Source organism: Thamnophis sirtalis, unplaced genomic scaffold (genome assembly GCF_051295495.1).
Source record: "Thamnophis sirtalis isolate CommonGarterSnake01/CBP01778 unplaced genomic scaffold, rThaSir2_p1.2 scaffold_13, whole genome shotgun sequence".
Taxonomy (NCBI): Eukaryota; Metazoa; Chordata; class Lepidosauria; order Squamata; family Natricidae; genus Thamnophis; species Thamnophis sirtalis.
This window is the reverse complement of record NW_028261393.1, coordinates 30,664,027-30,688,742: the sequence shown is the minus strand read 5'-3', so window position 1 is coordinate 30,688,742 and position 24,716 is coordinate 30,664,027. Positions and strand designations below refer to the sequence as shown.

At 52.6% G+C, this 24,716-nt stretch overlaps 2 protein-coding genes across 18 annotated transcripts in view; both read right to left on the bottom strand.

Moving 5' to 3' along the window:
- The window catches only part of BMP8A (bone morphogenetic protein 8a), a 37,372-nt gene extending 31,976 nt beyond the window's left edge, over window positions 1–5,396 (bottom strand). Inside the window, exon 1 of the mRNA XM_087728286.1 lies at window positions 5,033–5,396. Coding sequence (XP_087584412.1) covers window positions 5,033–5,396 — 364 coding nt within the window. The remainder of the gene's footprint in view (window positions 1–5,032) is intronic.
- Window positions 5,397–8,800: 3,404 nt separating this feature from the next.
- The window catches only part of MACF1 (microtubule actin crosslinking factor 1), a 362,565-nt gene continuing 346,649 nt past the window's right edge, over window positions 8,801–24,716 (bottom strand). For 9 of the 17 annotated variants that reach the window (XM_087728267.1, XM_087728270.1, XM_087728280.1 and 6 more), the window contains 15 exons: window positions 24,438–24,566; window positions 24,204–24,347; window positions 23,828–24,010; window positions 23,468–23,585; window positions 22,958–23,121; window positions 21,850–22,012; window positions 20,058–20,212; window positions 18,919–18,993; window positions 18,055–18,072; window positions 15,886–16,003; window positions 15,478–15,546; window positions 13,092–13,303; window positions 12,302–12,412; window positions 10,582–10,705; window positions 8,801–10,312 (listed from right to left, as the gene is read on the bottom strand). In XM_087728267.1, coding sequence (XP_087584393.1) covers window positions 10,062–10,312; window positions 10,582–10,705; window positions 12,302–12,412; window positions 13,092–13,303; window positions 15,478–15,546; window positions 15,886–16,003; window positions 18,055–18,072; window positions 18,919–18,993; window positions 20,058–20,212; window positions 21,850–22,012; window positions 22,958–23,121; window positions 23,468–23,585; window positions 23,828–24,010; window positions 24,204–24,347; window positions 24,438–24,566 — 2,034 coding nt within the window. In that variant the 3' untranslated portion in view covers window positions 8,801–10,061. The remainder of the gene's footprint in view (window positions 10,313–10,581; window positions 10,706–12,301; window positions 12,413–13,091; window positions 13,304–15,477; window positions 15,547–15,885; window positions 16,004–18,054; window positions 18,073–18,918; window positions 18,994–20,057; window positions 20,213–21,849; window positions 22,013–22,957; window positions 23,122–23,467; window positions 23,586–23,827; window positions 24,011–24,203; window positions 24,348–24,437; window positions 24,567–24,716) is intronic. The other 8 variants (XM_087728283.1, XM_087728276.1, XM_087728282.1 and 5 more) reach the window with 6 other exon arrangements.

Genomic DNA, 24,716 nt, shown 5'->3' with positions numbered 1-24,716 from the left:
AGATGAGGCGCCAGGGGAAGGTCCTGATCAGATTTTATGGAGCGAGTTTCAACTTGTCGCTCCTGAAGAAGTGGACAAGGCCATGGGAGCGGTGAGTGCCTCCACCTGTTTACTGGACCCGTGTCCCTCCTGGCTGGTCTCGACCAACAGGGAGGTGACACGTGGCTGGCTCCAGAGGATTGTTAACACCTCTCTTCTGGAGGGATCCTTCCTGCATCCTCTAAAGGATGTGGTGGTGAGACCCCTCCTTAAGAAACCTTCCCTGGATCCAGCCATTTTGAACAACTATCGCCCAGTCTCCAACCTCCCCTTCGTGGGGAAGGTTGTTGAGAAGGTGGTGGCCTTTCAAGTCCAATGGACCTTGGATGAAACAGATTATCTGGATCCCTTTCAGTCGGGTTTCAGGCCTGGTTACGGCACCGAAACTGCTTTGGTCGCGCTGATCGATGATCTCTGGCGGGCCAGGGATAGAGGACATTCCTCTATCCTAGTGCTTCTTGATCTCTCAGCGGCCTTCGATACCATCGACCATGGTATCCTTCTGCGACGGTTACGCGAGGTGGGAGTGGGAGGCACTGTCTTAAAGTGGTTCTCCTCCTACCTCTCGGACAGGTCGCAGTCGGTGTTGGTTGGGGGACAGAGATCGACCCCTAGGCCCCTTAAATATGGGGTGCCACAGGGCTCGGTCCTGTCCCCCCTCCTATTTAACATCTACATGAAGCCGCTGGGTAAGATCATACGCCGGCACGGGATTAAATATCATCAATATGCAGACGATACTCAATTGTATCTGTCCACCCCGTGCCAACTCAGCAAAGCAGTTGAAGTGATGTGCCAGTGCCTGGAGGCTGTCAGGGTCTGGATGGGAGCAAACAAGCTTGCACTCAATCCAGACAAGACCGAGTGGCTACTGATGTTGCCTCCCAAAGATGGTCCAGACATTCCACCTCTTAGCCTGGGGGGAGAAGTTATACACCCCTCGGAGAGGGTCCGCAATTTTGGGGTCCTCCTGGATCCACAGCTGACGTTAGAACACCACTTGTCGGCTGTGACCAGGAGGGCCTTCGCCCAGGTTCACCTGGTGTGCCAGTTGCAGCCCTATCTGGACCGGGAGGCCCTTCGAATAGTCACTCACACCCTCGACACCTCAAGACTGGATTACTGTAACGCGCTCTACATAGGGCTGCCCCTGAAGAGTGTTCGAAGACTGCAGTTGGTCCAGAATGCAGCCGCGCGAGTGATAATGGGTGTACCCAGATACACCCATGTTACACTTATCCTCCGTGAGCTGCACTGGCTCCCCATTGGTCTCCAGACCCGCTTCAAGGTGCTAGTCGTTACTTTTAAAGCCCTACATGGTATTGGACCTGGCAACCTGAGAGACCACCTCCTGCCATTTACCTCCCAATGACCAATACGATCACACAGGTTGGGTCTCCTCCAGGTGCCGTCGACCGGGCAATGCCGGCTGGCGGCACCCCGAGGGAGGGCCTTCTCTGTAGCTGTGCCGGCCTTATGGAACGAGCTACCCACAGAGATCCGAACCCTTACCACTCTCCCGGCCTTCCGTAAAGTGACCAAGACCTGGCTGTTCCGGCAGGCCTGGGGATGTTGATTAAAATCCAGCCCCACGTGATTGAATGGATGATTTTATTTTAAATAATTGTATTTTAATATTTTATGTTTTTGCTTTTGTTGTGAGCCAGCCAGAGTCCCTAGGGAGTGGGCGGCATACAAATCTTATTAAAGTTGCAAAAGTTGCAAAGTTCCTGGGAGCAGGAAAACCTTTGTATCTCTAGCAAGAGCACCAATCATTGGGAACTGGACAACCCAGGTGAGCCATGCAGGAGACCCCTGGCAGAGATCTGATGATTTTGCGAGGTGTGTGTGTGCTTTGCAACTGCCTCTGCTGAGCACCAGAATACCTTCTCCAGAGGACCTTCCATTGAAGATGGTGAGGTGGCCACAGATTAAGCCAGCTTGTTCCTGGAAGGTCCAGCTCAGCATTCCGAGGACATAAGCAAGCTATTAAACTGGGTGGCTCCCCAACGTTCTTCATTTCCCAAAAATATCTTCCGTGGACAGAAAGCTGCTCCCAAAAGACAACCTCAGTTTCCTCTTGGCATTAGGTTTCTGCAGTTCTTGTGGCTGAGATGGGCAGCACCATACGGCCGCCATTTCCGTTGAAAATCCAGGCCGCTGACTGGCATCCTTAGTTTAAGATGTTGTTGGCTGTTTTTCTGATGCAAGAACAATGTTTCCCTCTTGGGATGTCACCACAGACAAGCCTGCTCTGTGGTTGCTTTGATGTGCATACTGAGCTGCAAATGGAGAAATACACCAGAATCTACTTGGGGTGGGAGTTGGTTGGTTGGTTTTACTTTTTGGGGTTGCTCCAAAAAGAACAAAATTATAAATGGGGGAGAGTCTTATTTTTTTAACTAATGCAAAATTAGTAAGATTTTTATTTCTGCAAATGTCACTTTCATAATTTAATGAAATACTAAAGCATACATCTTCCCTAATACTCCATTGAAGCCAATGATGAATTATAACTTCTAAATCATTAAAAGGGACAGACTTACTAACTAGGAGGTGGCAGCATATAAATGAATGAAATAAGTAATAGTCACAAATAATTCTAAAAGAAATAAATCAATACACCGGAGCCCAGGACAATGCAGGGATGTAGGGGGGAATTTAGCAAAAAGTTTATTTCAGATTATCGGTTTGTAGTGGCAGTGAATCTGGAAGCAATCTCTCCCTAGGGTCGCTCTTTTCTTGCTATTGTTGGAAGGGTTGCTTTATTTTGCCCCCCTGCCCCCTCCCTGATAAATATTTTTGTTTAAGAGCCACACAGCAATTCTGAGAAGGGCCCCTGGAGACGGCTGGCCAGTTGGGGGAACTTTTCTGTCTTAGCAGTTCGAAGGGAGAGGCAGCTATGAAGAGGAGTCACGCATGCAGAATCTCCTCCGCTGCTTGTGCAGCTCAGTTCCAAGAGGGGCATGACCCAGCAGTGGCCAGTGCCCCCGTGGTTGGGGATGCCTGCCTTAGAGTTCTTCTAGTCCAGCCCCATGCACAAACAGGAGCCCCAAGATCATTCCAGACAAATGGCTGTCCAGTCTCTTCTTAAATATCTCCAGTGATGGTGTACCACAACTTCTGAAGGCAACCCATTCTACTGATTGTTTAATCACGAAGTAATCAATTGTTAATTAACTGTCTTTTTTACATCACGGACTGGATGCAAAGACGGAGGTGGTCCGCTTTTTACAGATCAGATGCCAAATTGGGGAGGAAAGTGGCCTTAGGAGAAGTCTGGTTCACTCAGAACCTCCCCCTCCCAGCAATACTTTTAACTGAGTCAGTGAGGTTTCAACCATTTTTATCCAGCAGGGTCTAGTTGTGAGCCAATAAAGGGTCAGGCCTTTGCCTTCATCGGCTGTCAAGTGAGTCCTTCCTCCACAGGGATGGGTAAAGGCCCCCATGCCCGGTGGTGGCTTTTTGACCCACTCTTTGGGCTGGGGGTCAAGCAGCCCCAAAGCACAACTCCCCCACCCCCCAAAGTGCAGTTACCTCAGGACTTCTGAGCCTGGAGCTGCCTAAGCTGAAGCCAGTCAGATCAGCTGTTGGGACAGGCTAGGGAGCTGCTCCCCCTTTGGCAGGGCCAGGCAGGAGCTCCACTCAGGCAAGAACCCATTGCAGCCCCCTCCCCAGTCCTGCTTCTGGAGACAGCAGTTCCCATTGCCAGGGCAACTGAGAGTCACCCCCCACGGCGCACACACACCCCACACCTCCTGCAGAGGCTCCTTCTCAGCAGGGCCCAGGGAAGGGGCCTTACTGGGTTTGTGCACCGAAGGACACAACCAGCCCTGCAAAGAGACTGGCTCTGCTCCCCACCCCAACAGCAGCCCCCTACCCTCGGCATCCCAGCCTCTGACCTCCCCATCCGGCTGAATTCAGTTCCAGGTGGGAGAGACAGGGAGAGGATCAACCCAGCGCAAGAAGGGAGGCTGGCAGGGGAGCAGCTGCTCTTCCCGGATTGCCCCGCTGAGTTTCAGTAAGTCAGCACTTCGGCAGGGCAGGAACAGGCTCGACCAGACGCCGCTCCCTCTTCCCTTGCAGCCTCCGCGGTTGGCCAGAGTCACCCAAGGCGGCTGCCTCCCCCTGCGGAGGCTGGGGGGCACCTGCTGCTCTCACCTTGACGACCCCTCCTGCCGCCCTGGCTGCTCGCTGGAGGCCCCGCGGGGCATAGGAAACGCCCCTTCTCCTGCCTTCGGGGAAGCCGCCGCCCAACTGCAGGCAGAGGCGCCCGGGGGAGGGGCCGGACGGGGGCAGCGCTCAGAACCGGCCGACGGGCTGAGCCGCTTCCTCGGGGCCTCCGAAGGCGCAAGCGGAGCTCCTGCGCGCCCGATGCTCGCCCTCGCCACCTTTCTCCCAGTGGCCGCTGCAGTCGCTTGGGCGGCCCAAGTCAGCCCAGCCGGAGCCCTTCCAGGAGGGACCCCCGAAGGCTCCGCCGCCTCTGCGCCCCCCAGGCAGGCGAGCCCCCCTTGAGATCCTCCGGTTTTTCTGCCACCCCCCGGGCAATCAGCCCCCCTCTCCAGCTGGCTCCAGACGGCTCGGAGACCCCGCATAAGAGCGGAGCATCGCCGCGTGGGCGCCGCTTCCGCCCAATGGGGAATCCAGGAGGGGCTGCTCGCACCACGAGCCACGCGCAACCAAGGCCTCCGCACAGCCGGGGGTGGGGGCTGAGCCCGGACTCCCAGGAACCGCCCGGTACGGGCCTCCTCTACGAGGGGACCGGCGACCCGCAGGGACTCTCCGGAGGCCGCAACTGTGGGGACTCCTCCTGGGCCGGGAGGGACAGGCCGAGCCTCACAGCGCTTCCGTAGACCCCCTTGCCTGCTCCGGGCGAGGCTTCGCGCTCCCGTCCAAAGCGCTCCGGAGTTGGCCATCCCTCCGAGGGCAGCCGGCCGTCCCGCGTCGTCCCCCAAACCCGCCGCGCGCGCCTGCCCGGCCCGACGGGACTCACCCAGATTGACGAAGCTCATGACGGTGTCCGCGCCGTCGGCGGCTGCACTGAGCGCGGGGCTGTCCTCAGCGTCGTCCTGGCGGGCCAAGGCGCGGTACAGGCTCAGCATGAAGAGCGGCGCGGCGGCGGGCGGCGGGCCGGGCCGGCGCGTCTTGCGGGGCGCGGGCGGCGGGCGGCTGGGTGTGCCGGGGAGGCCCAGGAGCGCCAGCACCTCGCGCTGCAGCTCGCTGCCGCTCAGCCGTCGCGGGGCGGCGGGCGGCGGGGACAGCGGGCGGCGGGCGAGGGCCTCGCGGGGGTGGGACGCCGGCAGAAGCGCGGCGATGAGGAGCAGCGCCGCTGCTACCAGGCCCGATGAGAGCCGCATGGCGCCCGAGCAGCGCAGGGGGCTCCGAGTGTCGCGGCCGTCGGGCGTCCCTTTAAGCGGAGGCGGGGGGGGGGGCACGCGATTCGCCTCGGCGGATGCGATGGGGGCCCGCGGGCAAGGAAAGGCAGGCGGCGGGGCAGCCTGGCCGTTGATTGTCACTGCCACGTCGCGGCCCCTACCCGCTCGTCCTGCGCCGTCCGACCTCGTCCTCCAGCTCCGGCCGCATATGGGGGACGAGCCTCCCGGCCGCCGCTGCACCTCCGACGGCCCCGGCGAACGGGAAGGGCGGGGAGTTCCCGTCCCCAAGAGGCAGCCGGGACTCCTCTGCCTGCTGGAGCCCAGCCCCGGAGCTGCCCTCTGCCGAAATCGGGATGCCGGTTGGGGCTCGCCCTCGGATCCCGCCTTCCGCCTCTGGCCCATCGAAGCTCCGTCCGCGGAGTGACTGGACACGTTCCCGGCTTCCAGGTACTCGAAGGCGTTCCGGCGTCTCCCAGTCCAAAGGAGCCGTTTGAGCGAGGGGTCGAGGAGCAAGAATCCAAATCCCCTGCGGAGGTTCAGGACTCTGAGCACCGCTTGTAGGTCTCATCCTCTGTGGGCCGCCCAGAGCAGAAAATCAACTTCCCAGAAAGCTAAAATCTACTTTTATTGAGCTTGGCTGCAATAACCGAATGTTTCAGATCTGATTGTGCTGAAGCTCCTTCTCCTCCTCCTGCTGAGCCTGACCCCCTTTGGACTTTGAAAGAGCAGGCTGGGAAGATAGGTGTTAATTTTTATTTGCATTACTTATTAGGGAATCAGGATAACTTTCCCTGAAAAGTAACAAAATTTTGCTACATTATGTACAAGGTTTGCCCACAAATGGTTGCCCAGCTCATTGATGTCAGAGGATAATTTTCCTTTGTTTTACTGAATACATTTTTATTGGTCAATGATTGAAGTACATTTCTGTTCTTTTCTGTGGACAGCCAAGAAAACAGAGCAAGTCAAACAAATCATTCCAGTTCTCCCTGGAGGCACCAATGAGCAGCTTCAAATGATTCTACTTTGGCTCCATTCTGCTATCTGCAGAAGAAAGGCTCCAATGCTGGGAAAGTGGAAGGAAAGACCAGCAGCAGAGTTGGTCTCCGTGATGGTGGCAATGAGAGCACCATTAGAGGACCATTAGAAGTTGGGGAAGGGAACCGCCTGGAGAAAATCTTTATCTATGGGGTTCCTATCATCCGACCCTGACTTGACAGAAGCCCACCTGAATGGATCCTGTTTACCTAGAAGTGCCCTGGAGCTCTCAGTGAAGAGAATGAGGAGGAGGAGGAGGAACCAGGGAAGGTCATCCAGCTGTTATGGGAATCTAAGCATTGGCTGAGCTGCTTCTATGAACCAGGCTGACATTTGTGCCGAGTTGCTTGCATATTCTGCTTGGAGCATTGAAATAAGAAACTGGCTCCAGTACCCAGGATGATGGGGAGGTGCCTAGACCAGCTGAGGCTGCTCCCCTCCCCTGAGCCCCCAACGAAATGCTGGGGAGGCAGGAGAGCCTGGAGGACACCTCACTGACCACCCACTTAGACAAGGTGCTCTGTTAGCTTCCAAACGATGGGAGTCATTGCTGCAACTAACAGTATTAATTCCCGATGTGGAAAGGAGTTGGGCTAATGGAAACTGTCCAGGGTTAGTTAGCATTTCTCGACTGTCCACTGAGTGGGAAGGTAGCAGATGGAGGTGATAAAGACCATTTTTGAATGGTCACAAGTGGGGCATCTGTTCAAGGAGAATATTGTCTGGTAATAAGCTGGCCAGCTTCACTGGGCAGCCTTCAGCTGCATTACAAAGCAGGTTTTGTCCTCCGTGTTTGGAAGAGCTGACGAAGACCAAGCTGTTCTGAGCAGAGCAGCCAGATAGAAATTTTAGCTGCTTTAACCATGAGGAAAGATGGCTGCAGTTATACAGCAGCACTTTTCCCATCCCTGAAAGGAACCTGGAAACTAATTTGCAGAGTGCAGGAAAAGGAGTTAACGGATTGGCCGTGACCCCAAGTCAGCATCAGGGAAAAAATCTCGGAGTCTGAGACAGGAACCAGGGGCTCAGAGTGGGGTTTTCTCCCATTGGAGGAGCTCAGACAGAAGGGAGAGGGCCATCAGATGCACGCATGCTCGGAGCAGATGGGGGATTTGGTGGTAGTGGGTTGCTTTATTTTAGTCAGAAAGCAGAGGTGGCAGACAGGAGGGAGAAAGAGGAAGAGCTAGGAAACACCACACGAGCAATTTCTGTCCTATTTGGGACTTTCCAGATTGTTAAACCTTAAGCCAGGCAAGAAAGGAAGTGGGTCTAGCTGCTCCATGAATCTGAAGAGTCCCAAATAGGACAAAATTGGTTGTGTGGCACCACCTGGTGGCCATTGTTAACTGAAAACACCATGCAGGATATTCAGTTAGTCCTTGACTTACAACAGTTCAACAGCACTGAAAAAAGTGACTTATGAACATTTTCCACACTTATGGCTGTTGTAGCATCCCTACATGATGCATGGTCATGTGATCAAAATTCAGATGTTTGGCAACCAACTCATTTATGACTGCTGCAGTATCCTGGGGTTGTGAGATCATGTTTTGTGGGGAACTCAGATTCATGTGACATCTGTACTAACTGCAGTGATTCAACCACAACCAAGAAACAACCACAGCAAGGAAGTTTGCAAAACGGGGCAAAACTGACTTTTAACAAATGTCTTAGCAACAGAATTTTCAGGCTAAATTGTGGTCCTACATCGAGGACTACCTGTACTGTGTGAAAGGGGAAAAAAACCATGGGCAGGTAAAACCTCACAGAAGGCATGACTTCATGTCACATCTGCATCTTAAGGGAAGGCATCCAATTCTGAAGCCTCCGTTTCCTACTGGAGTAAAGAGGGAATCCGCATCAGCTCCAGGCCTCTTTGGCTTTAGGAACCTCCTTATGGTGCCAGCCCTTTTGGAAATTGCCTTCTCCGTCTTGGTGCCTTGCAGATACTTGCAGCACATACGGACCATGGTAATTGAGGATGATGCACGTGGACTTTGGGGAGAGCATCTCCCGAAGCGGCCTGCATGATTACAAGCTGCCTCTGCTATTGGCCACGGGAGAAACTGTAGGGTGGTGCCAAGCCTTCTCCGGAATTGGCTGGATCCCAAGCTGACCGCCTTACGACTAGCGGAGCAGGGATACTCCAATTAAGTGGGTCTGCTGCCTTCAGTTCTTCGAAGGTGCTGATCAGGCGCCAGCAGATGAATCCAAGGGTTGGGTCAAAGAGGGTTGGTGTCAGCCTGGGCAACCCCCTCCCCCTACTTCAGCAGGTGCTGCAGGCATCAGCCTCAGGACAGGGAGGACTCCGACCAGTGGCCTCTTCCAACTTTCTGGGCAGCATAAAATAAGAGACACCTTGCTTCACTTTTATTACTGCAAGCAATTTTAATACAAAACATGTGTTTGTTTTTAAACAATTCATTGGTAGAGCTTCTGGTTCTGGCTCAATTAAACCAACTGAGAGAATCACACAGCAAAGTGGTCAGTCTGAGCAGGGACAAGAGTACAAGTGAATAAATACAGGAAGACCAGGTGGCCCCCAACCCCTTTTGCACGGGGGTCTCTCTTCCTCCACAAAGGAGAGTGGGGGCGTCCAGAGCCAGGGGGTCTGCTGGTGATGCTCCTCCACCTTCCCAAGAGTACGTGGTGGTGATGGTGGCGGTATCGAAGGCAGTTGGCTGCTCCAGAGCAGAGGCTCTCCGGGCTCCTGCTGGCCAGACAGGCCCGGACCAGCCTAAGAAAGCCATTTAATTGCAGTCAGTGAACTAAAACCTAAAGTCAGCTCCTTCACTCGTGGTTCGCCTTTTGGAAATGTGTTATCCTGTGACTAAACAGAAGCAAATTTAAGATCCTCCCACCCCCTCACTGCTAAAACCACACGATTTTACCTCCCTACAATGGTTCTGCCCTTGTAATTCCCCTACAAATATTATTCTTTGAAAGCTTAACGGGCTTTTCATTTTGCAAAGTACAGCATTGTAGTGAAGTTCTTTATTCAAATGAGACATGTGCAAAGGTCCGTTTTCAAGCTGTCTTCAGGTAAAACCATAGGAATTTATTTTTAAAATTGGAAACAAGCCCCCTCACCATGCATTTCTCTCTTATTGAGGTATCTGTGATTGACAAGGAGAGAGAGAGAAAATAAAGTTCCTTTCTTATGTTGGATCTTCAGATGTTGCTCTTAAATATAATTTCTCTTGCTGAAACAGCACTTTAAATTTTTATAAAGATGCGTTTAGGAAACAATCCTAAAAGATAATGCAGGAACATCTCCTGCACTGCACAGAAATCCTATTTATATCATTTGTTTGTTTTTACATTTTCACATCTTGACCTTTTGCTTCTCTCCCATGTTTCAGATTTCCCCCTGGGCCCCCATTGCAAAGAAGGCAAGTTTTATCTACATAAATATTCACATGAAAAAGGAACCTATAAAAAAAGAGAGAACCAAATAAGGCAGCTTCATAACACAATTTTCTTTTACACTTTTAACAATATAATTTCTCCCATGTAGAATAAATATACATCCAATGTGTGAAGCAGGGTTAAAAACTGGACACAGGTTTCCGTTGTCTGTGCAAAGCTGGGCATCGTGTGGATGCCGTATTATCTCTTGGGGCCAGGAGATTTGGCAGTGCTTGTTTTCTTGGACATGGTGGGGATCTTGGAGGGCTTGGTCAGGCCTCGCCGGGAGCCACCCTGTCCCCCTGTTGCACTGCTCTCCGAAGTGTCTGAACAGGCCGATTGCGTCTCCAGCAGATCAAAGTCAGAGGCGTCGCTGCCTCGCCGGCTGCTGGTTCGGCTCCCTGCGTGGCTGCCTGCACGGCTGGTGGGACGGCTGGCCGTTTTCTTAGGATCTGAAAGTCAAAGACAAATGTTTACATCCCAAGGGAACCTTGAGGGAATTTAACAGCACTTGCGTTCGACCCTCCCTCCAAAGAAATAGGCCTCCCTCCCCTCCACATAAAAATAATTCTGCTTGGCTCCTCCTGGGCAACTACAGAGGGCCATCCGTGGGCCATCCGTGGTCTACCAACAGGATGGGAGGCCATGCTGAGCTCCCCAACCCAAAGCATCCGCCTCTGGTTACCACACCTGGTGCTTCCAAATCTAGCTCAGAACTTACCGGCTCGACTGGTTTTGGCACCGGAAGAAGCTGGTGAGGAACTGTTACTGGTGTCCCCAGCGAGAGACGTCCGGCTGGAGTGGAAAGTGGGTCGTTTCAACTTGCTGCCCGAGGATGGAGCAACCTAAAGAGGCAAGCAGGTTTTGTTACGGAGCCACAGGAAGAGCCTCAGGGGAGCCCTCTGCTGCAGCAGTAGCTGCCAATCTCTGCATCTTAAAGGCAAAGAGTAGACAGGCTTCACACATGGCCTTGGGGAGGCTTGACCAAGCGTGTTGTGTGAATTCAAGCCAAGCAGATGATTATACGCCATGCGCAAACTGAAGGCCAGCCTCCCAGCGTCATCACTGTTGTGATTTTCCAGAGGCCAGGGAGGAACGCAGGAAGGAGAACATGAGGTGCTTCATCAAACTGCTGTCCTAACTGGAAAAAGGAAGAGGAGCCATGAACTGGCCCTGGACTTGAGGAATGGCCATTTGGAGATTTAGACGGCTTCCAAATGCCTGCTTAGAACAAGGCAGGACCACCACAAACTCTTGTTTGTACATCCCTATTAAGAGTGCGCGCGCGCACACACACAGACACGGAAGTACGAGGTCCGAGGGCCCAGCGCAAGGCGAGGCTCCTGTCAGCCTTCCTTGGAAGGGAGCGTGCTTCAGGGTCCAGAAGAAGTCTCTCACATAAAATAAATCTGAAATAAATTTCAGTGCTTGGACTGTAGTCTGAACATGTACCACCTCTGAAGTATTATGGAATCTTCAGATTCTATTTATGATAACTTATAAGCCACAAGAGGATGTTGAGGATCTGCAGGAGGGTGGCACTCAACTGCCAAGGTGGCACAAACGGCTGGGCCCTTTCTGGGCTCTTTCAGGGAGGCAGAAACTGTTATGGGAATGAAAACAAAGAAGGGCCCACATAGGCTATATCCCAAACTTTTAGATCAGTGGGGCTGACAGGCTTGGGAATTTGGGAGTTGAAGCTCACCCATCAAGTTGCTGGGAAGTTAAAAACCACTTAGAAGAAATTAATAATTAAACACAAATTAAGAGACACCAATTATTCAAGCATGAACTTCTTTTGTTCTCCAACCTTTATTTCTGAAAAAGGCCCCGGTATTTATTATATTTATTTATTAAGCTTGGGCAGCTTTTTCCTCTTGGTTCTTGGAAGATGTTCTTAATTCAAGACGATCAGCCTCAAACTGGACCAGAATGCCCAGACACAGGGAGACATATAAATGACCCCACAAAAAATGGTGCGGGACTTGAACTTGGCAATGGGCAATCCTGAATAGGACCTGCACCTCCCATGGCGTCTGCCGGGACCCTCTGTATCAACGGGGCCTAGCACCCTCCTCTCGGCGGGAGTGTGGGGTAACACCTCAAACCGTAGATCGCATCGTGACCAACTGTAAGCTGAGGGCATCTACCGGTCCAGTATCTGATTTTTTCAACATAAACGATGCTGCGCTTCAATGGTTTGATGGCCTAGTGATTGGTACGTGAGCATTGACCCTTTTAACATTTATATTTTATTGGGCTCTACTGATCTAGTTGAAATGTTAATTTATATTGCTAGTCCATGCCATATGCCAAATAATAACACAAATCGGCCTCTGCTCAGAAAGCCTGGGGAGCGCAGGAGCTTTGGCCAAGGGAGCAAGCAGGAGAGAGGAGGCTGACTCAAGTCCCTCCTTCAGCCCACCGGAGCCATACTCTACCTCAGAAGCAGACAGGTGGAGGTCGGCATTATCGCAGCCCCTCGGGGGGGTACCTGCCTTGCTGTTTACCAACCAGGGTTTGTCATAACAACGGGTGAAGTGATGTGGAGTCTGTGAAATGGAAAATCCAAAGAGAGTTTGAAGGGGGGGGGGAAGCAAACAAATGAGTGGGGGAGGGAGGGAGGGAGGAGTGACCAGGTCAGAAGAAAATAAAACAGAAAATAATATAAATCTTAAAATTAATAAATAATAATAACAACAACAATAATAATGGTATTTGTAATGCATTTTTGAATGTCCAGTTGACTGAGTTTCATGTTTAATGAATAAAGTATATAATAATGATGATGATGATGATGAACACAAACCTAGGCTGACACAGGGCACACCTTTTATTGGTAAAAAGGGGAAGAAAAATCATATTCCATGTTGTGGGGAAGAACAAAAAAACTGTTCGTGTGAAGAAGAGGAGGAGGAGGAGAAACCAGCCTTCCTCTCTTCTCTCTGCCTTCCTGAGTGTGGAAAGGCACAAATGGGAGGATCTGAGGGAAAGTGCAAGCGGAACGGAGGCTGTGGAAAGGCTCCCTGGCTCAGCCGAGCAAGCAGCCTCCGGCCAAGGAGATGATCACAGGCCCCACCTGTGGTGCTTCTGGGGCAGAGTTGGGGAGGGGAGGGGGCTTCCCCAGCTACCTGCTCCACGACTCAAGGGAGACTTACAGAAGCCCTTCGTGCTTTCAAGGCTGAGGGAAAAGGCCCCGTTGCCAAGGCGAAGAAAAAGCCGGCTTCTCACCTTGGTCCCGCTGGCAGGTGTGGCAGGGGAGGATGGCACTGAGGGGCAGCTGTGATTGCTCTGGCTGGCGCTCGAACTGGACCGTGTGGGCGAGGCGGCCCGAGAGGAAGGCTTGGACCTCCGGCCACGGGACCGGAATGGTGCCATTCCCTGAGATGCGCCCTCCGGTAGAATGAATTTTTCTCGAAGTTCAAGGTTAGTCCTGCCTCGAGCTGTAAGAAAAGAAGAACACAAAATACAGATGACGAAGCTGAAGGTACCTAAATGGAAGAACGAACTAATGGTCCAGGTTTGGAGTCTGCTGGAAGCATGGCCTCTTTTTCTTCCTTTCTTCCAGCCGGACAAAAGGACCTCTTCAGCCATTTAGATTTGCAGTACTGAATGCGGCAGGAAAAGCCCCCCCCCCCCCCACTGCAGGCTACACATCATGCAAAGCCCCAACCACTCAGCTGACCCTTGCCCCCTCTCCACATCAAGGCTAGGAGAAGATGCATGGCCTTGAAGCTGAGAGCAGGCATCCTTCTGAAAGCCCCTCCTCTGTCCCACATGCCGAAGGGGGCTCCCATCCAAAAATTCTTCTCCTCGTGCCCAGCAAAGAAGCCCTGAAGTTAAAACTGGAGTGAGCCAGTGGAGGCTACGGGGCTGTTGGAGAGGGAGAGGCAGGCCCGAGACTTCCTGTAAAGGCAGGCCCGGTGCCCCTAATAAGGCCAAGGAGAGCAGCATCAGTCACAAAAAGGATCAAAATGGGACGGGGTGGTGGGGTGGGTGAGATGCAGAGGCTACAACGCTTGGCCTCTCAGAATCTGCTCTTCACTGGGATTAGATTGCTCACATTGGCTGTAAAAGGACTTATGAATCTTCTGGAGCACCAAGATCCAGAAAAAGGGATCTTGTCGGGGCAATCCCTGAACAATACTCCCACCTGAAAAGTTCTTCTGGATCCCCAAAGGCTGGAATAAAATTAACTGGTGGGATCAAGAAATTGGAACACCCCACCCCCACCCCCACCCAGCTTATGAGCAAACGGGTTAATAGAATCTACCCTCCTTGGAAAATAAACCCAGCCAACGGAAGCACACAGATTGGTAGTTTGGTTAAGTAAGCCACACCGTGCAAAAGCCATGTAGGATCAGTGCAGCCTACCCAAGACACACGCAACGACAGCTGGGTCTTGTTCTGGAATTATGGGGAGCTAAGCAACAATTGGCCACACACAGCAACAGGAATGTAGTAGTCCCAAAGCCAAAAGGGCTTGGAAGCCCAGGGCCCTCCCATCCAACGCATTCCCTTGGTTTTCCCGTAAATTTGCCTTCAACACCCAGGACTCTCAGCCAAATACCTGGAGGCGCCAGGTGAGAGAAAAAGGTGGAGGTTTTCCAACCGGGAGCATCCAGCCAGAAACGGTGGGAGGAAAGGCAAGTATGAACCTGCCAGAAGCATCACAACTCCAAAGACCGAGGAAAGGATATTTATTGGCATATTTATTGGATATTACAGGCTACTTGTGACCCAAATCAGTGCCTGCTGAAATTTCAACCCGAAGAGAGGAAGTGATACTAAAGGATAAAAAGCATTTCTCTTCTGCACCCCCAGAGGAAGGGAATGGGGCTGAAGTGGGTGGACTTCAAAACTGTTCGGAGTAGCTCTGCTGCCTGGAGAATCCCGGCAGTTCCCATACCTGGGGCTGCTGGAAGGCCGGTCAAAGTTTGGCAAGTATCCAGGAATTGTGACCAGTATTAAAATACAGTCTAGGTTGCTACTTGGTGCAAGGTAGAGACCCTGGAAAGGCTGAAACCAGCCACCTGCACTCAGGGCTTATGGGGCACCGTTCAGAGTGCCCTCAACCCTGGCCACCCAAACAGCTTTGGCCAGGCCTCCTAAGGGCAGGACTCCCGAGAGGAATCTGTCCAAAGTCAGAAGCCGCATGAAGCACCGTCTGAGGAGGCTTCCCCTGCATTTAGAAAATCAGCAAATGTGACTCTATTGTTTTGTTACAGTTACTATTACTTTCCATCTGTTTTTCTAACTTTTTGAATTCCATTTTATTTGTGTTTTGTTCTGTCTGTTCAAGTGGTTCCCGGAGAAGAAAAGCAGAGAAGGAAGCGTGCAAGTAAGGACATGGCATCCACACAGGGTCTCACTCCCCCTCCCGACTCAGGGTCACCCATGAGGGTAAAGCTGAGCCCAAGGACCCGGTGGGGGGAAGGAGAAGACCTGTGTGGGGGGGGGAAGGCTCCAGCCAGTTGGCCAGTAAGAGCTCTGCACCCCCTTCCTTCCTTGGCCAAGCACAGCACAGGCTCCAGCATTCAGGACCAACAGAGGCAGGTTAGAGTAGCAAAGCCATTCCCAATGGGGCACTCAGAGAAAGGGAAGAAAAACCTCCAACCTATCGGAGAATGACTGGCAATCGAAGAGCTGGAGTCGGAGCGTTTGATTTTACTCCCAGGATGATGAACTAGAATAGAGAAAAGAAACAGGTGCGGCAACAGGAGGGAGCAGCAGGCAAGGAAGGGAGCTCCTTTTTGCGGCATGCAGGGGGGCCGTGGTCAGTGGCTGAGGGAGGAGAGAGAGACCACTCTGGGGGCAAAGGGCTCCGGGGCCTGTCTGGCTGGGTGCTCGTGGCCGAGAACTTTTTTTCTCAGGGGCCTGATGTTGAGCTATGCTTCCTAGGCTGATCTTCCGGGGACCCGGGGACCCTCCAGAGCAGCTGCCCTTCCTGCTCCCCAGTCAGCAGTCGCCTGTATTGGAGCTTTCTCTGAAAAAAACCTTCCTGAAGAAGCAGCGCATCTCCTACCTCGACAAGGATCATTTTTCACTAAGAACTCGTCCAGGGCCATCCATCCTCCGCCAACACGGACCATGACGGTACTACGCAGGATACGGACCAGCCGCAGCTGCTGGGAATCCCCAAACTGTTGCAAAGATGCAAAGAAAGCACCGGTTTCATTGCAATGTCACAGTAAGGCACGTGTGTTCTTCTCCAAGCAGGAGAGGTCTATGTCTGAGTCACCCCCACAACCCCCATATCCCTTTGAAAGTGACAGAGGCAATTATTTTATTAAAAGATCATACATTTGATTAAGTGTATTATTCTTATTAAATCAATTAATTACCATCTTTCTTAATAATTAATTTCTTAATATTTTTAATGATTAAAAAAGTGGAATGGTCCAATGCTCCCTGGGTGGCAAAAGCCCATTTTGCTGGACTCCGCCTCCTAGGTGACCAAGGACAAACAAGAAATCCCAGCCAGCCCCAAAAGGCTGCAGGAGAAAGATGCCAAAAGATGCTGAGGGAGGTGGGGCAGGCTGGGGGTCAGCTCCAGGGCTCCTGGCCAGGCCTCTCTCCTGCTCGGCAGCTGCCCAGGTCTGCTGACCCCAAATGGGCCGTTTCCCTTTGGGCCAATTTGGGCTGCCTAGAAACCCGAATTCAACCCTTCTTCTCAAGAGATTTGTGTCTTTTGGAAACTGCTTGGCTTCAACGGTCAGCTGACCGAGCCCCCTCCCAAGAGACCCCCCTGGAGGTGCCTCTCATCAGGAAGGAAAGCAAAACCCTCCACCAAAAAGCTTTCAAGCCTGGCATCCTCTCCCCCACACCCCCAGCAAAAGCGTGATTGGCAGCAGCCAGAGACAGGCGGCCTCAAGGAGCAGCAACCTCCAAGTATTGATTAACTGATTAACTGCCAGGATCAGAGGCAAAGACGGCAATTTACTGATTGATGAAGGACGTCCCAGACCCCAAGCCATCTGCTTAACCTACAGCAGCACCTTGAGTTCCCATCAGCCTTCACACTGGGGGCGCTTTTAGCCCCATAAACTGCCCTCTCTTTCCCCCAAATATTTCAGATGGAAAACAGGGCATTATCACATCTCGGGGGTCATGGACATATGGATGGAACCATCATTTCCATCCCTCCACAATTCTGGGTAGCTGAACTATTAACTTTTCCCTCCTTCAGCTGATCTGTGTGTCAGAATCAGCCAAAAAAGGCCGGCTGCCGACGTTCACTGCCACCCCCTCCCCAAACAGGCAACAGGATGCGACCCTGAACTCATTGGAGAGGCAGAAATGAGACCAGGAATTTCTCTGCAGCAGCTGTAATTTCTCTCAGCCGGAAGCCAGAGTCCCCACAGAGGCTGCCTCCGTTGTTGAAAGGGCCCTGCAGGTGGTTGGAGATTTAGGGCTACTTGTGGGAGGGAGTTTTCCAGAGGAATTGGGGACTTGCATTGCCAAAATGATGGGAAATGAATAGGAACCCATGGAAAGAGGCTGATATACAGAACCCTTGGTCAAACTAGCAGTTCTGTGCTGTGAACACAAAACTCTGGGCCAAAGTCCCCGGCTGAGCCACTCCCAGCTCTCCCCAGAGAGGACGGAAGCTGCAGGAGGGATCCTTGGTCAGGGTAGATGTGAAGGTCCCTGGGCTTCCCAAGATATGTTGGAAAGTTCAGCCAAAGCAACGGCTGCCGGTTGGTCAACAGTCTATGGCCCAAGCCCTGAACTCTGCTTCCTATCATCAGTCCGTTTTGTGTACCCAGAACAGCCCCAGATGGGTGCGCAGGCAACTCTGTCCAGCTGCTCTCTTCCATTCTTTTAACTCTGCCTGGAATTTCTGAGACTGAGAATTTCTGCCCGGCTCATTGCCAGGACAGCCCAATGGCCATTTCAGATGTTCCCTTAAAGCAAGTTTTCAGTTCTCCAAAAGGTCTAAAGTCTACGTTGGGTGCAGATGGGTGCGTGTGTGATTCTGTGTTTATTTTTACAATTGGTGGTCACTGCCTGGTTGCGTCACTGTATTTCTGAATATACCAGCAACTCTGTCAAGTTAATACATCCACCAGCACTGCAGCCATAGTTAGGAAAAGGCCGGTGTGGAAACAGACACACAAATTATACATGCACATGTTGGAAGGAGAATTAGCTACAGGAAAACGCAGAGGCAGCACTGCAAGGCTCACTGTACCTGGTTGCCGAGGAAGAACTAGAGAGGAGGAGGTGCAAACGGGAAGAGAAAGGGAGAAGAGAGAACACATCACACAGGGTTACATCACACAGGGCAACAATGCTGAGACTCTTTTCTGTGCTTCCTGGACTGCTAAACTGCTATCCCTCCGTTTATGTATTAAAAGAAGGGAAGGAAGGCCAGCAGAAAGGGCGGTGGGGGGGGGGTCTCAAGTGGCGGGGTCCCACGGCTTCCACCCCTCCCCCCAGCCCTCCCTGCAAGAGTGGCAACAAGTGCTCTGTGCCTGGGCCCAAAGGGGCTTTCCTCAAAAGAAGCAGCTCCTGAAGGACAAATAAAGCCCAGTTGCCTTTTGAAGGAAGCCCTTTTGGGACAACCCCGAGCTGGACGACTGAGAACCTCCAGAGATGCTTTCTGCCTCCTTGGCTAAAATCCAGTCAGGTTAAAGGACAGAGAGAAGCTCAGATGGAGGGTAAATTCCAGAAGCTTCAAGCAAAAATCAGAAAGAGGATAAAGCTCCATTTCTGAACCCATTTTTCTGGGAGCATCCAGAAGAAAACTCTTCAAGCCTGAAAAAGGATTATACTATAAGGCAGACCCCCCCACCCCAACACAGAGGCTTCCCAGGCACAGAAGAGAGGGATGGTTCATGGGGACAGCTTTCTCCATACCCCTTGCAGAGCACCATGCCCCCCCCCGCCTCTGGAGCTGCACCAGGGGGGCTATGTCTGTGGGTACCAGGCCCTGCTTCCTGACAGGGTGGGCGTGTCTCCTTCACACAACAAGGGCACTGCACTGGCGGGCCATAGTCAGCCTGCTGAGGGCCCCAGATCACAGACAGTCCCCATCCTGGCTCCTTCTCCTTACCCGGTACTTGTTCTCTCCAATCTGCTCCACTTGGAATCGCTTGGCACATTTGCACTGAGCCACCTGCCTTGTCACCTGTGAAGGAAGAGGAAGCAGGAAGAAAGGTGGTGGTGCATCTGCTTTGGGGTCGGTGCTGAAAGCTGACAACCCCACCCCCCTGCTTCTGGCGCTCATCCCACTCAAGCTCCAAGCGGGGTGAGAGGGGGGGGGCTATCCACTGGGGCAGCCTTCGCTGCTATGGGATGATCTGGACCCGAGATCTTGGACTGCTGGGCCAACACCCACTGACCAGCGCTGGCTGGGCAAGGCTGCTCAAGTCCCGTCATCTGTAATGGACGGCACAGGCCAAGTCTGGGTTTGCCCCAAAGGAGGGTGATCCCGAATGTCAGAAGCCCCACCAAAAGGAGTGATGAAGAGTGGGCAGAAGAGTGGGCATGGACGTCCTGTGCTGTACTTGGCTTCCCCTGGTCAAGCTGGGGAACCGGATGCAGGAAACCAGTCCCGGTTACGGTGGACAGGGGACCCACTCTGGCTGCATTTGCATACCCCAAAAAGAGCAGGATGCAGACTCAAAATAAAGTTCTACACATAATTAGTACCTATTGATTAAGATGAACTGCCAGTAAAAGAATGTGCCCCGATTAGACTGTCCTGGGAGGTGGACTAGATGACCTCTAAGGTCCCTTATGTTCTATGATTAAACTGTGAACATTCCAGTGGACATAGCAAAACGGATGGGGAAATGAAGGCTGGGAGAAATGCCTGGGAGGAGTGGGAAAGCTGGAAGGCTGCCAAGTGAGCGGGGCAGAGGAAGAAGGGACGTCTCCCTGGTGAATCCAGTTTAATCTATTCCAATGATTTTGACTAATCCCCCTGCACAAGCCTCCCACAAGAGAAGGGATCCCAGACTCTGAGATGCAAAGGGAAAAGGAGGCCATAAGGAGCAGTAAGTGGGAGGAATGCTTGCTGACTGCAATTCCACCTACTTCTTTCTCATGAAATCCCAGGCGTTTAGCAAGAGAAGAAGTTGGGGAGATAAGTGACGACACGCCATCTTGATCAGTGGCGACAGTGAGCTCGTTGCCTGCAGAGCCCCGTTTACTGTCTCTTCTCCTCCCGCTCCCCAACCAAGCCCATACCTCATCCTCGATTTTGTCCGCATCTGTTGTGGGTCGGTAAGCATCTTTGTTAGGGTGTAGAGCAGCTACAAACTCATAATAATCAATATAGCCATCCCCATCCCGGTCAAAGATATCGGCGACAGCTGTCATTTCTAACTTTGTCGTGGGGAATTCTGGGGAAGGAAGAGAAAGAGAAGAGATGGACACCAAGTCCCTTCAGAGAAGCTGTCAAAATGAGGGGCCCCTGGCAGCCTCCTCCCTTCCCCAAAAGGGCCTGCATGGGCACAGCCTTTGTTTCAGGGAAATAAGACAAGCAGACTCCATGGCAAGAGATGGAGCAGCCTGAAGCAAAGGGGAAACTTCATCGGGTTCCAGTTACTGTTAGGTGCCAGGCCAGCAGGGCTTTTGCCTCGTTCACCTCAGCTTTGAGAGACCCAGAGATAGGGGCGTAAGTAGCCCTGCCAGACCCAGCTCGCTCAAAGGGATTTCCTCTCATTGTTCATACCCTTCCTTGGGCATGTGGTGTGTTGTGCAAAGTGGGCAGAAATGTGGTTTTGGATTTTTTCCTAATACTGATATAAGCAGAAATAAGGAAGTGATGGCCAAAAACCCAGCCTTGTCCTACTGAGTTTGCTGCAGAGCAGCAGCACTTAAATGGATGCGCAGACGGACCTGCTGCCCGTCTTCCACCCAAAAAAGCTTCTGATCTGTGGCAGAAGGTTGTAACACTGCACAAAAGGTGGGACTATTTGAAGCGAGCCAGTAAGGTCAGCCAAGCTCAAAGCCTGGGAAAGTGGAAGAGCCCTGATGAGCTGACCATCCCAACAAACCTCAGGGAGTCACTGCAGAAAGGCTTCAATCCCGGGTCTTATGGAAATGCCTGGAGAATTCAGAAAATGCCAAGCTGTGTTTCCTTTCGAGTTGCCTTTCACTGGGCAGAGAAGGTCTCTGAAGGCAGCCCTCGCAAAAGGGTGCCAAACAATCCAGATTCCCACCCACCCCAACCCACCTCCAACAGTTGTGTAAAATGGTTCCTTGGCCAGGCTTAGCACTCGGGATCCCCTATGGGATCTTGGGATGATCAGCCCCGCAAATGTAAAGAGAACCAAGTAGGTCAGAAGGAAGTAAATGGAAGGAAGGGGAACAGAAGACTTCCTCTTGCAGTAAAGATTCCGGGGATAGAGGGAGGGGGAAGCAAGGAGAGAGGCTGGGGTCCCTCCCGCATGCTTCTCTCTATCCTCACCCCCACTCCCACCCTGCCATGAAGCTGCAGCCTGACCTCCGTTAAGTTACACATTTTGTAGCCTAATAGTGTCACTTTAAGTGATTGGGGGAACCACCGTGGGATATCCAGAAATCCCTGCACAAACAGCTGCACCAGACAGGAAGACCCAGCCATTCTACTTTCCATGGTGGCACAATGGCTACAGTTGCAGGCTAATTCTACTGACTGCCAGCAGTTCGATCCTGACTGGCTCAAGGTTGACTCAGCCCTTCATCCTTCCGAGATCGATAAAGTGAGGACCCAGATTATTGGGAGCAATAGGCTGACTCTGCAAACCACTTAGAGAGGGCTGTGAAGCTCCGTGAGGCTGCTGCTATTCCACCTGCCAGCTTTCCAGCGCTTGAGCCTGCAGCTCAGCCTGGCTGCCACGTGAGAATGGCTCTCTGCCTCTGTGCCAATCAAGCCCAGGGTCTTGGAGTGGGCAGAGAGAGAGAGAGACTTCTGAGCCAGGGAGCCAGCCTTCTTGCTACTCAGCTGCCCCTGTCACAGTAATCGAAGGAAGACGTGGAACAAGTAGGCACTCACTAGAGGCCAGGATCCCATCAATGAACTCCTGCCGGGTGATCTTCCCATCCTGGTCTTTGTCGATCCGCCGGAAGAAGTCCATCACACGAGATTTCTTGTGGTTCATCCAGCGCATATATTTCTTCCGCCACACATCAAAGTCAAAGTTTGCAAATTCTTTCAACTTGGAAATAGAAGGGGGGGAAATTATGTGCTCTGTTCACACAAGATACTTAGTTGGTCAGTTAAAGACACATCAGATCCATTGGCCCAACTTGAGCTTATTTTGCTAGACTTAACCTTGGATAGAGGTCTTCTGAAGCTTACTCTGTTGAGTGAACCCAGGCTGTGTTCAGGATACTTTTTGCAGCTAATAGAGTTGGTTTTCATATCCACTTAAGCATATTCTGTAAACTCAGCCACAAAAGAGCCCCAAATGGGCCATCTTGAAAAGCTTTGGGGAGCAGCTCTCAACCTTTTCTTCCAAGGTCCAGAGCAGACCTATCCTTCCCTGCACTAGCCCAGGGACATAAGTACCATCGCTTGAAAGGTCTCCAAATTCCCATAATGGGGCATCCTTAGGGTGTGGAAGGCTCCCTGGAGTTGTGTCTATGTGTGAGAGGGTAGGATGGAAACTTCATCTGCCAAAATGAGAATATCAGGAATCCCAGCCAGTTCTCTGCACCCAGTCCCAATTGTGGGAGTTGCATCTTTCTCTTTGTGAGGTGACAACAGAAGAAATGTATTGATTGCCGAGCTTTAGGCCTGCTGTTATTTCTGGAACTGACCAGGAACTCTTGTGTGTGGCAGAGGTTGACACTTATTTCATGGCACATTTCTACAGTTGGAGATCTCCAAGTGGGCTTAAGCATAAACCCCGAGGAATGGCCAAGAGATCTAGGAGGTGTCAGTTTTTAAATGGCTTCCAGCCTAGATGAGGAAGCGGATGGAGAATGGGCTGGGAAGACAGAAGGGCAAGGTGGCAGCTGACGGGGGAGGAGAGGGATGGGCACCAGCCTTGCCCTATTGAACCTGAAGCCAAAATCAGCCCCAGCTTTCAAATCCTGCACCCACCCCCACCCCCACTTGTCCGAGGCTGCCCTGCCCACCTGCGGAAGAGGATGCTCACCTCTTCTAGCCTGTCCAGGGCATCATTGAGCTTGCGCTGCCGCTCCAGGGCCAGGAGCCACACCTGCTGCCAGCGTGCGGAGAGCTGGTTGATGCGCGGGTTCTTGGCTTCGGACTGCGATAGGATTGGCAGGGGCGGAGGGGCTGCCTGGTTCAAGGGCTTTCCTGGAATAAAAAGCAGAGGAGCTGAAAAAAGCCAAGCCAAGCCAGAGCACAGAAAAGGGGGAAGGAAAGGAGCAGAGAAGAAAATGGGAAACATTCCAACCCCCCCCCCCTCAAAAACTCTGCCAAAACTTGAGGATGGGTGAGATGACTTTGTTGAGATCTGGGTTCTGACAGGTAGGACCAACTTTACGATAGACCATTACCATTCAGAGGCTGAGCCTGCACGGAATACACTGGATTGCTCAGCAACTGCCAGCCCCAGGCAAGGAGCCACAGCAGGGCTCTCGGCAGGTGTCCACCTCACCCCTGGCACTAGTTGCTGGCACCCCAAGTTATAACAACTTACTGTTGCTGCGGGATTTTTCCATGAAAGGGCCGTGAGTTGGCTCAGTCGTTTTCCTCTTATATGTTTTGGTGACACGGTCCACATCTGGCTGCTTCCGGGTCATCTCTTCCATGAAGAACTGGCAAGAGAGAAGATGCAACAGTTTGCCAAAGTCCAGCTACTTTTCTCAGCCTCCCTTTTGGAACATTAAAGCTGAAAACCTCGAGAGGCAGTGGTTGCAGCCCCACTGCTGGCAAGGTCTGCAGTCCATGCCAGGCACTGAGCATTTGCGCCACTCACGGTGACCAATGCATCCGATCGGAAGGACGGATGCTGTTCTCCTTGAGGGAGGGGCCAGGAGGACACAGGGACGCCTGTTACCTGGTGCTCTGCAATGAGGGCTTTGACCTGCTCGATATTCTGGGGCTCCTGGTCCCGCTGGATCAGCGTGGCCTCCGCCCACTGGATCCACGCCAGCAGTTCTTCCAGGAGCTCCGTGTTGGCCACGAGTTCCAGAAGCGCCGCTTCAAGCCGCTGCTGGTGCTGCTTTGCCCAGGTGAGAACCTGGAGAGAAACAGGCCAAGAGAAAAGGCTGAGAGGCAGAGAGGGCTGGGCATCTGGAGGGGCGGAGACAGAGGTCTGGAGCTGATTATTCCATGGGTGCAGAACACCCCACAATGAACCAAAGGGACCCCTTCGTCCGCCACCATAGGCCCAACTCAGTGGACAAGAAGCCAAAGTCCCCACAGCAACTCACCTCTTCGAACCGAGCCCGCATGATGGTGATCCAGTGTTTTATGGTGGTGACGCAGTCTGGGTGGCACACAGACAGGATGGCCTCCCCCATCCCCACCGCTGAGTTCACGTCCAGCCTTTTCTCCTCCACCTTCTTCATGAACTCCTGCACAAGGAGGGCAACCCACAGGCACTGTTACCCACGGCCCCTCTGCCCTGCCCTGGCCCCTCCTGCATCCCTGGGATGACGGCCCACCTTATGTACGTCGATGAGTGACTGCAGAGCTTCCGCATCGTCGGGCAAAGCTCCTCGGAAGCGGAGGGTCTGCTCGGCCTCCGAGAGCCACTCCAGCAGCTGGTGGATGGCTGCCCGGAACTCCTCGGCCTGGAAAGCAGAAGCCCCCCCCCTCCATTAGCCCTTCACTTCTGCAACTGACCCCTTGGGATGGGCCAAAGGAGCCAGCTGCACTCAGCCAGCCGTGCCCTGGAAGAGTCATGCCCAGGACTCAGACGCTGATGAGGTTTCTCCAGCCGA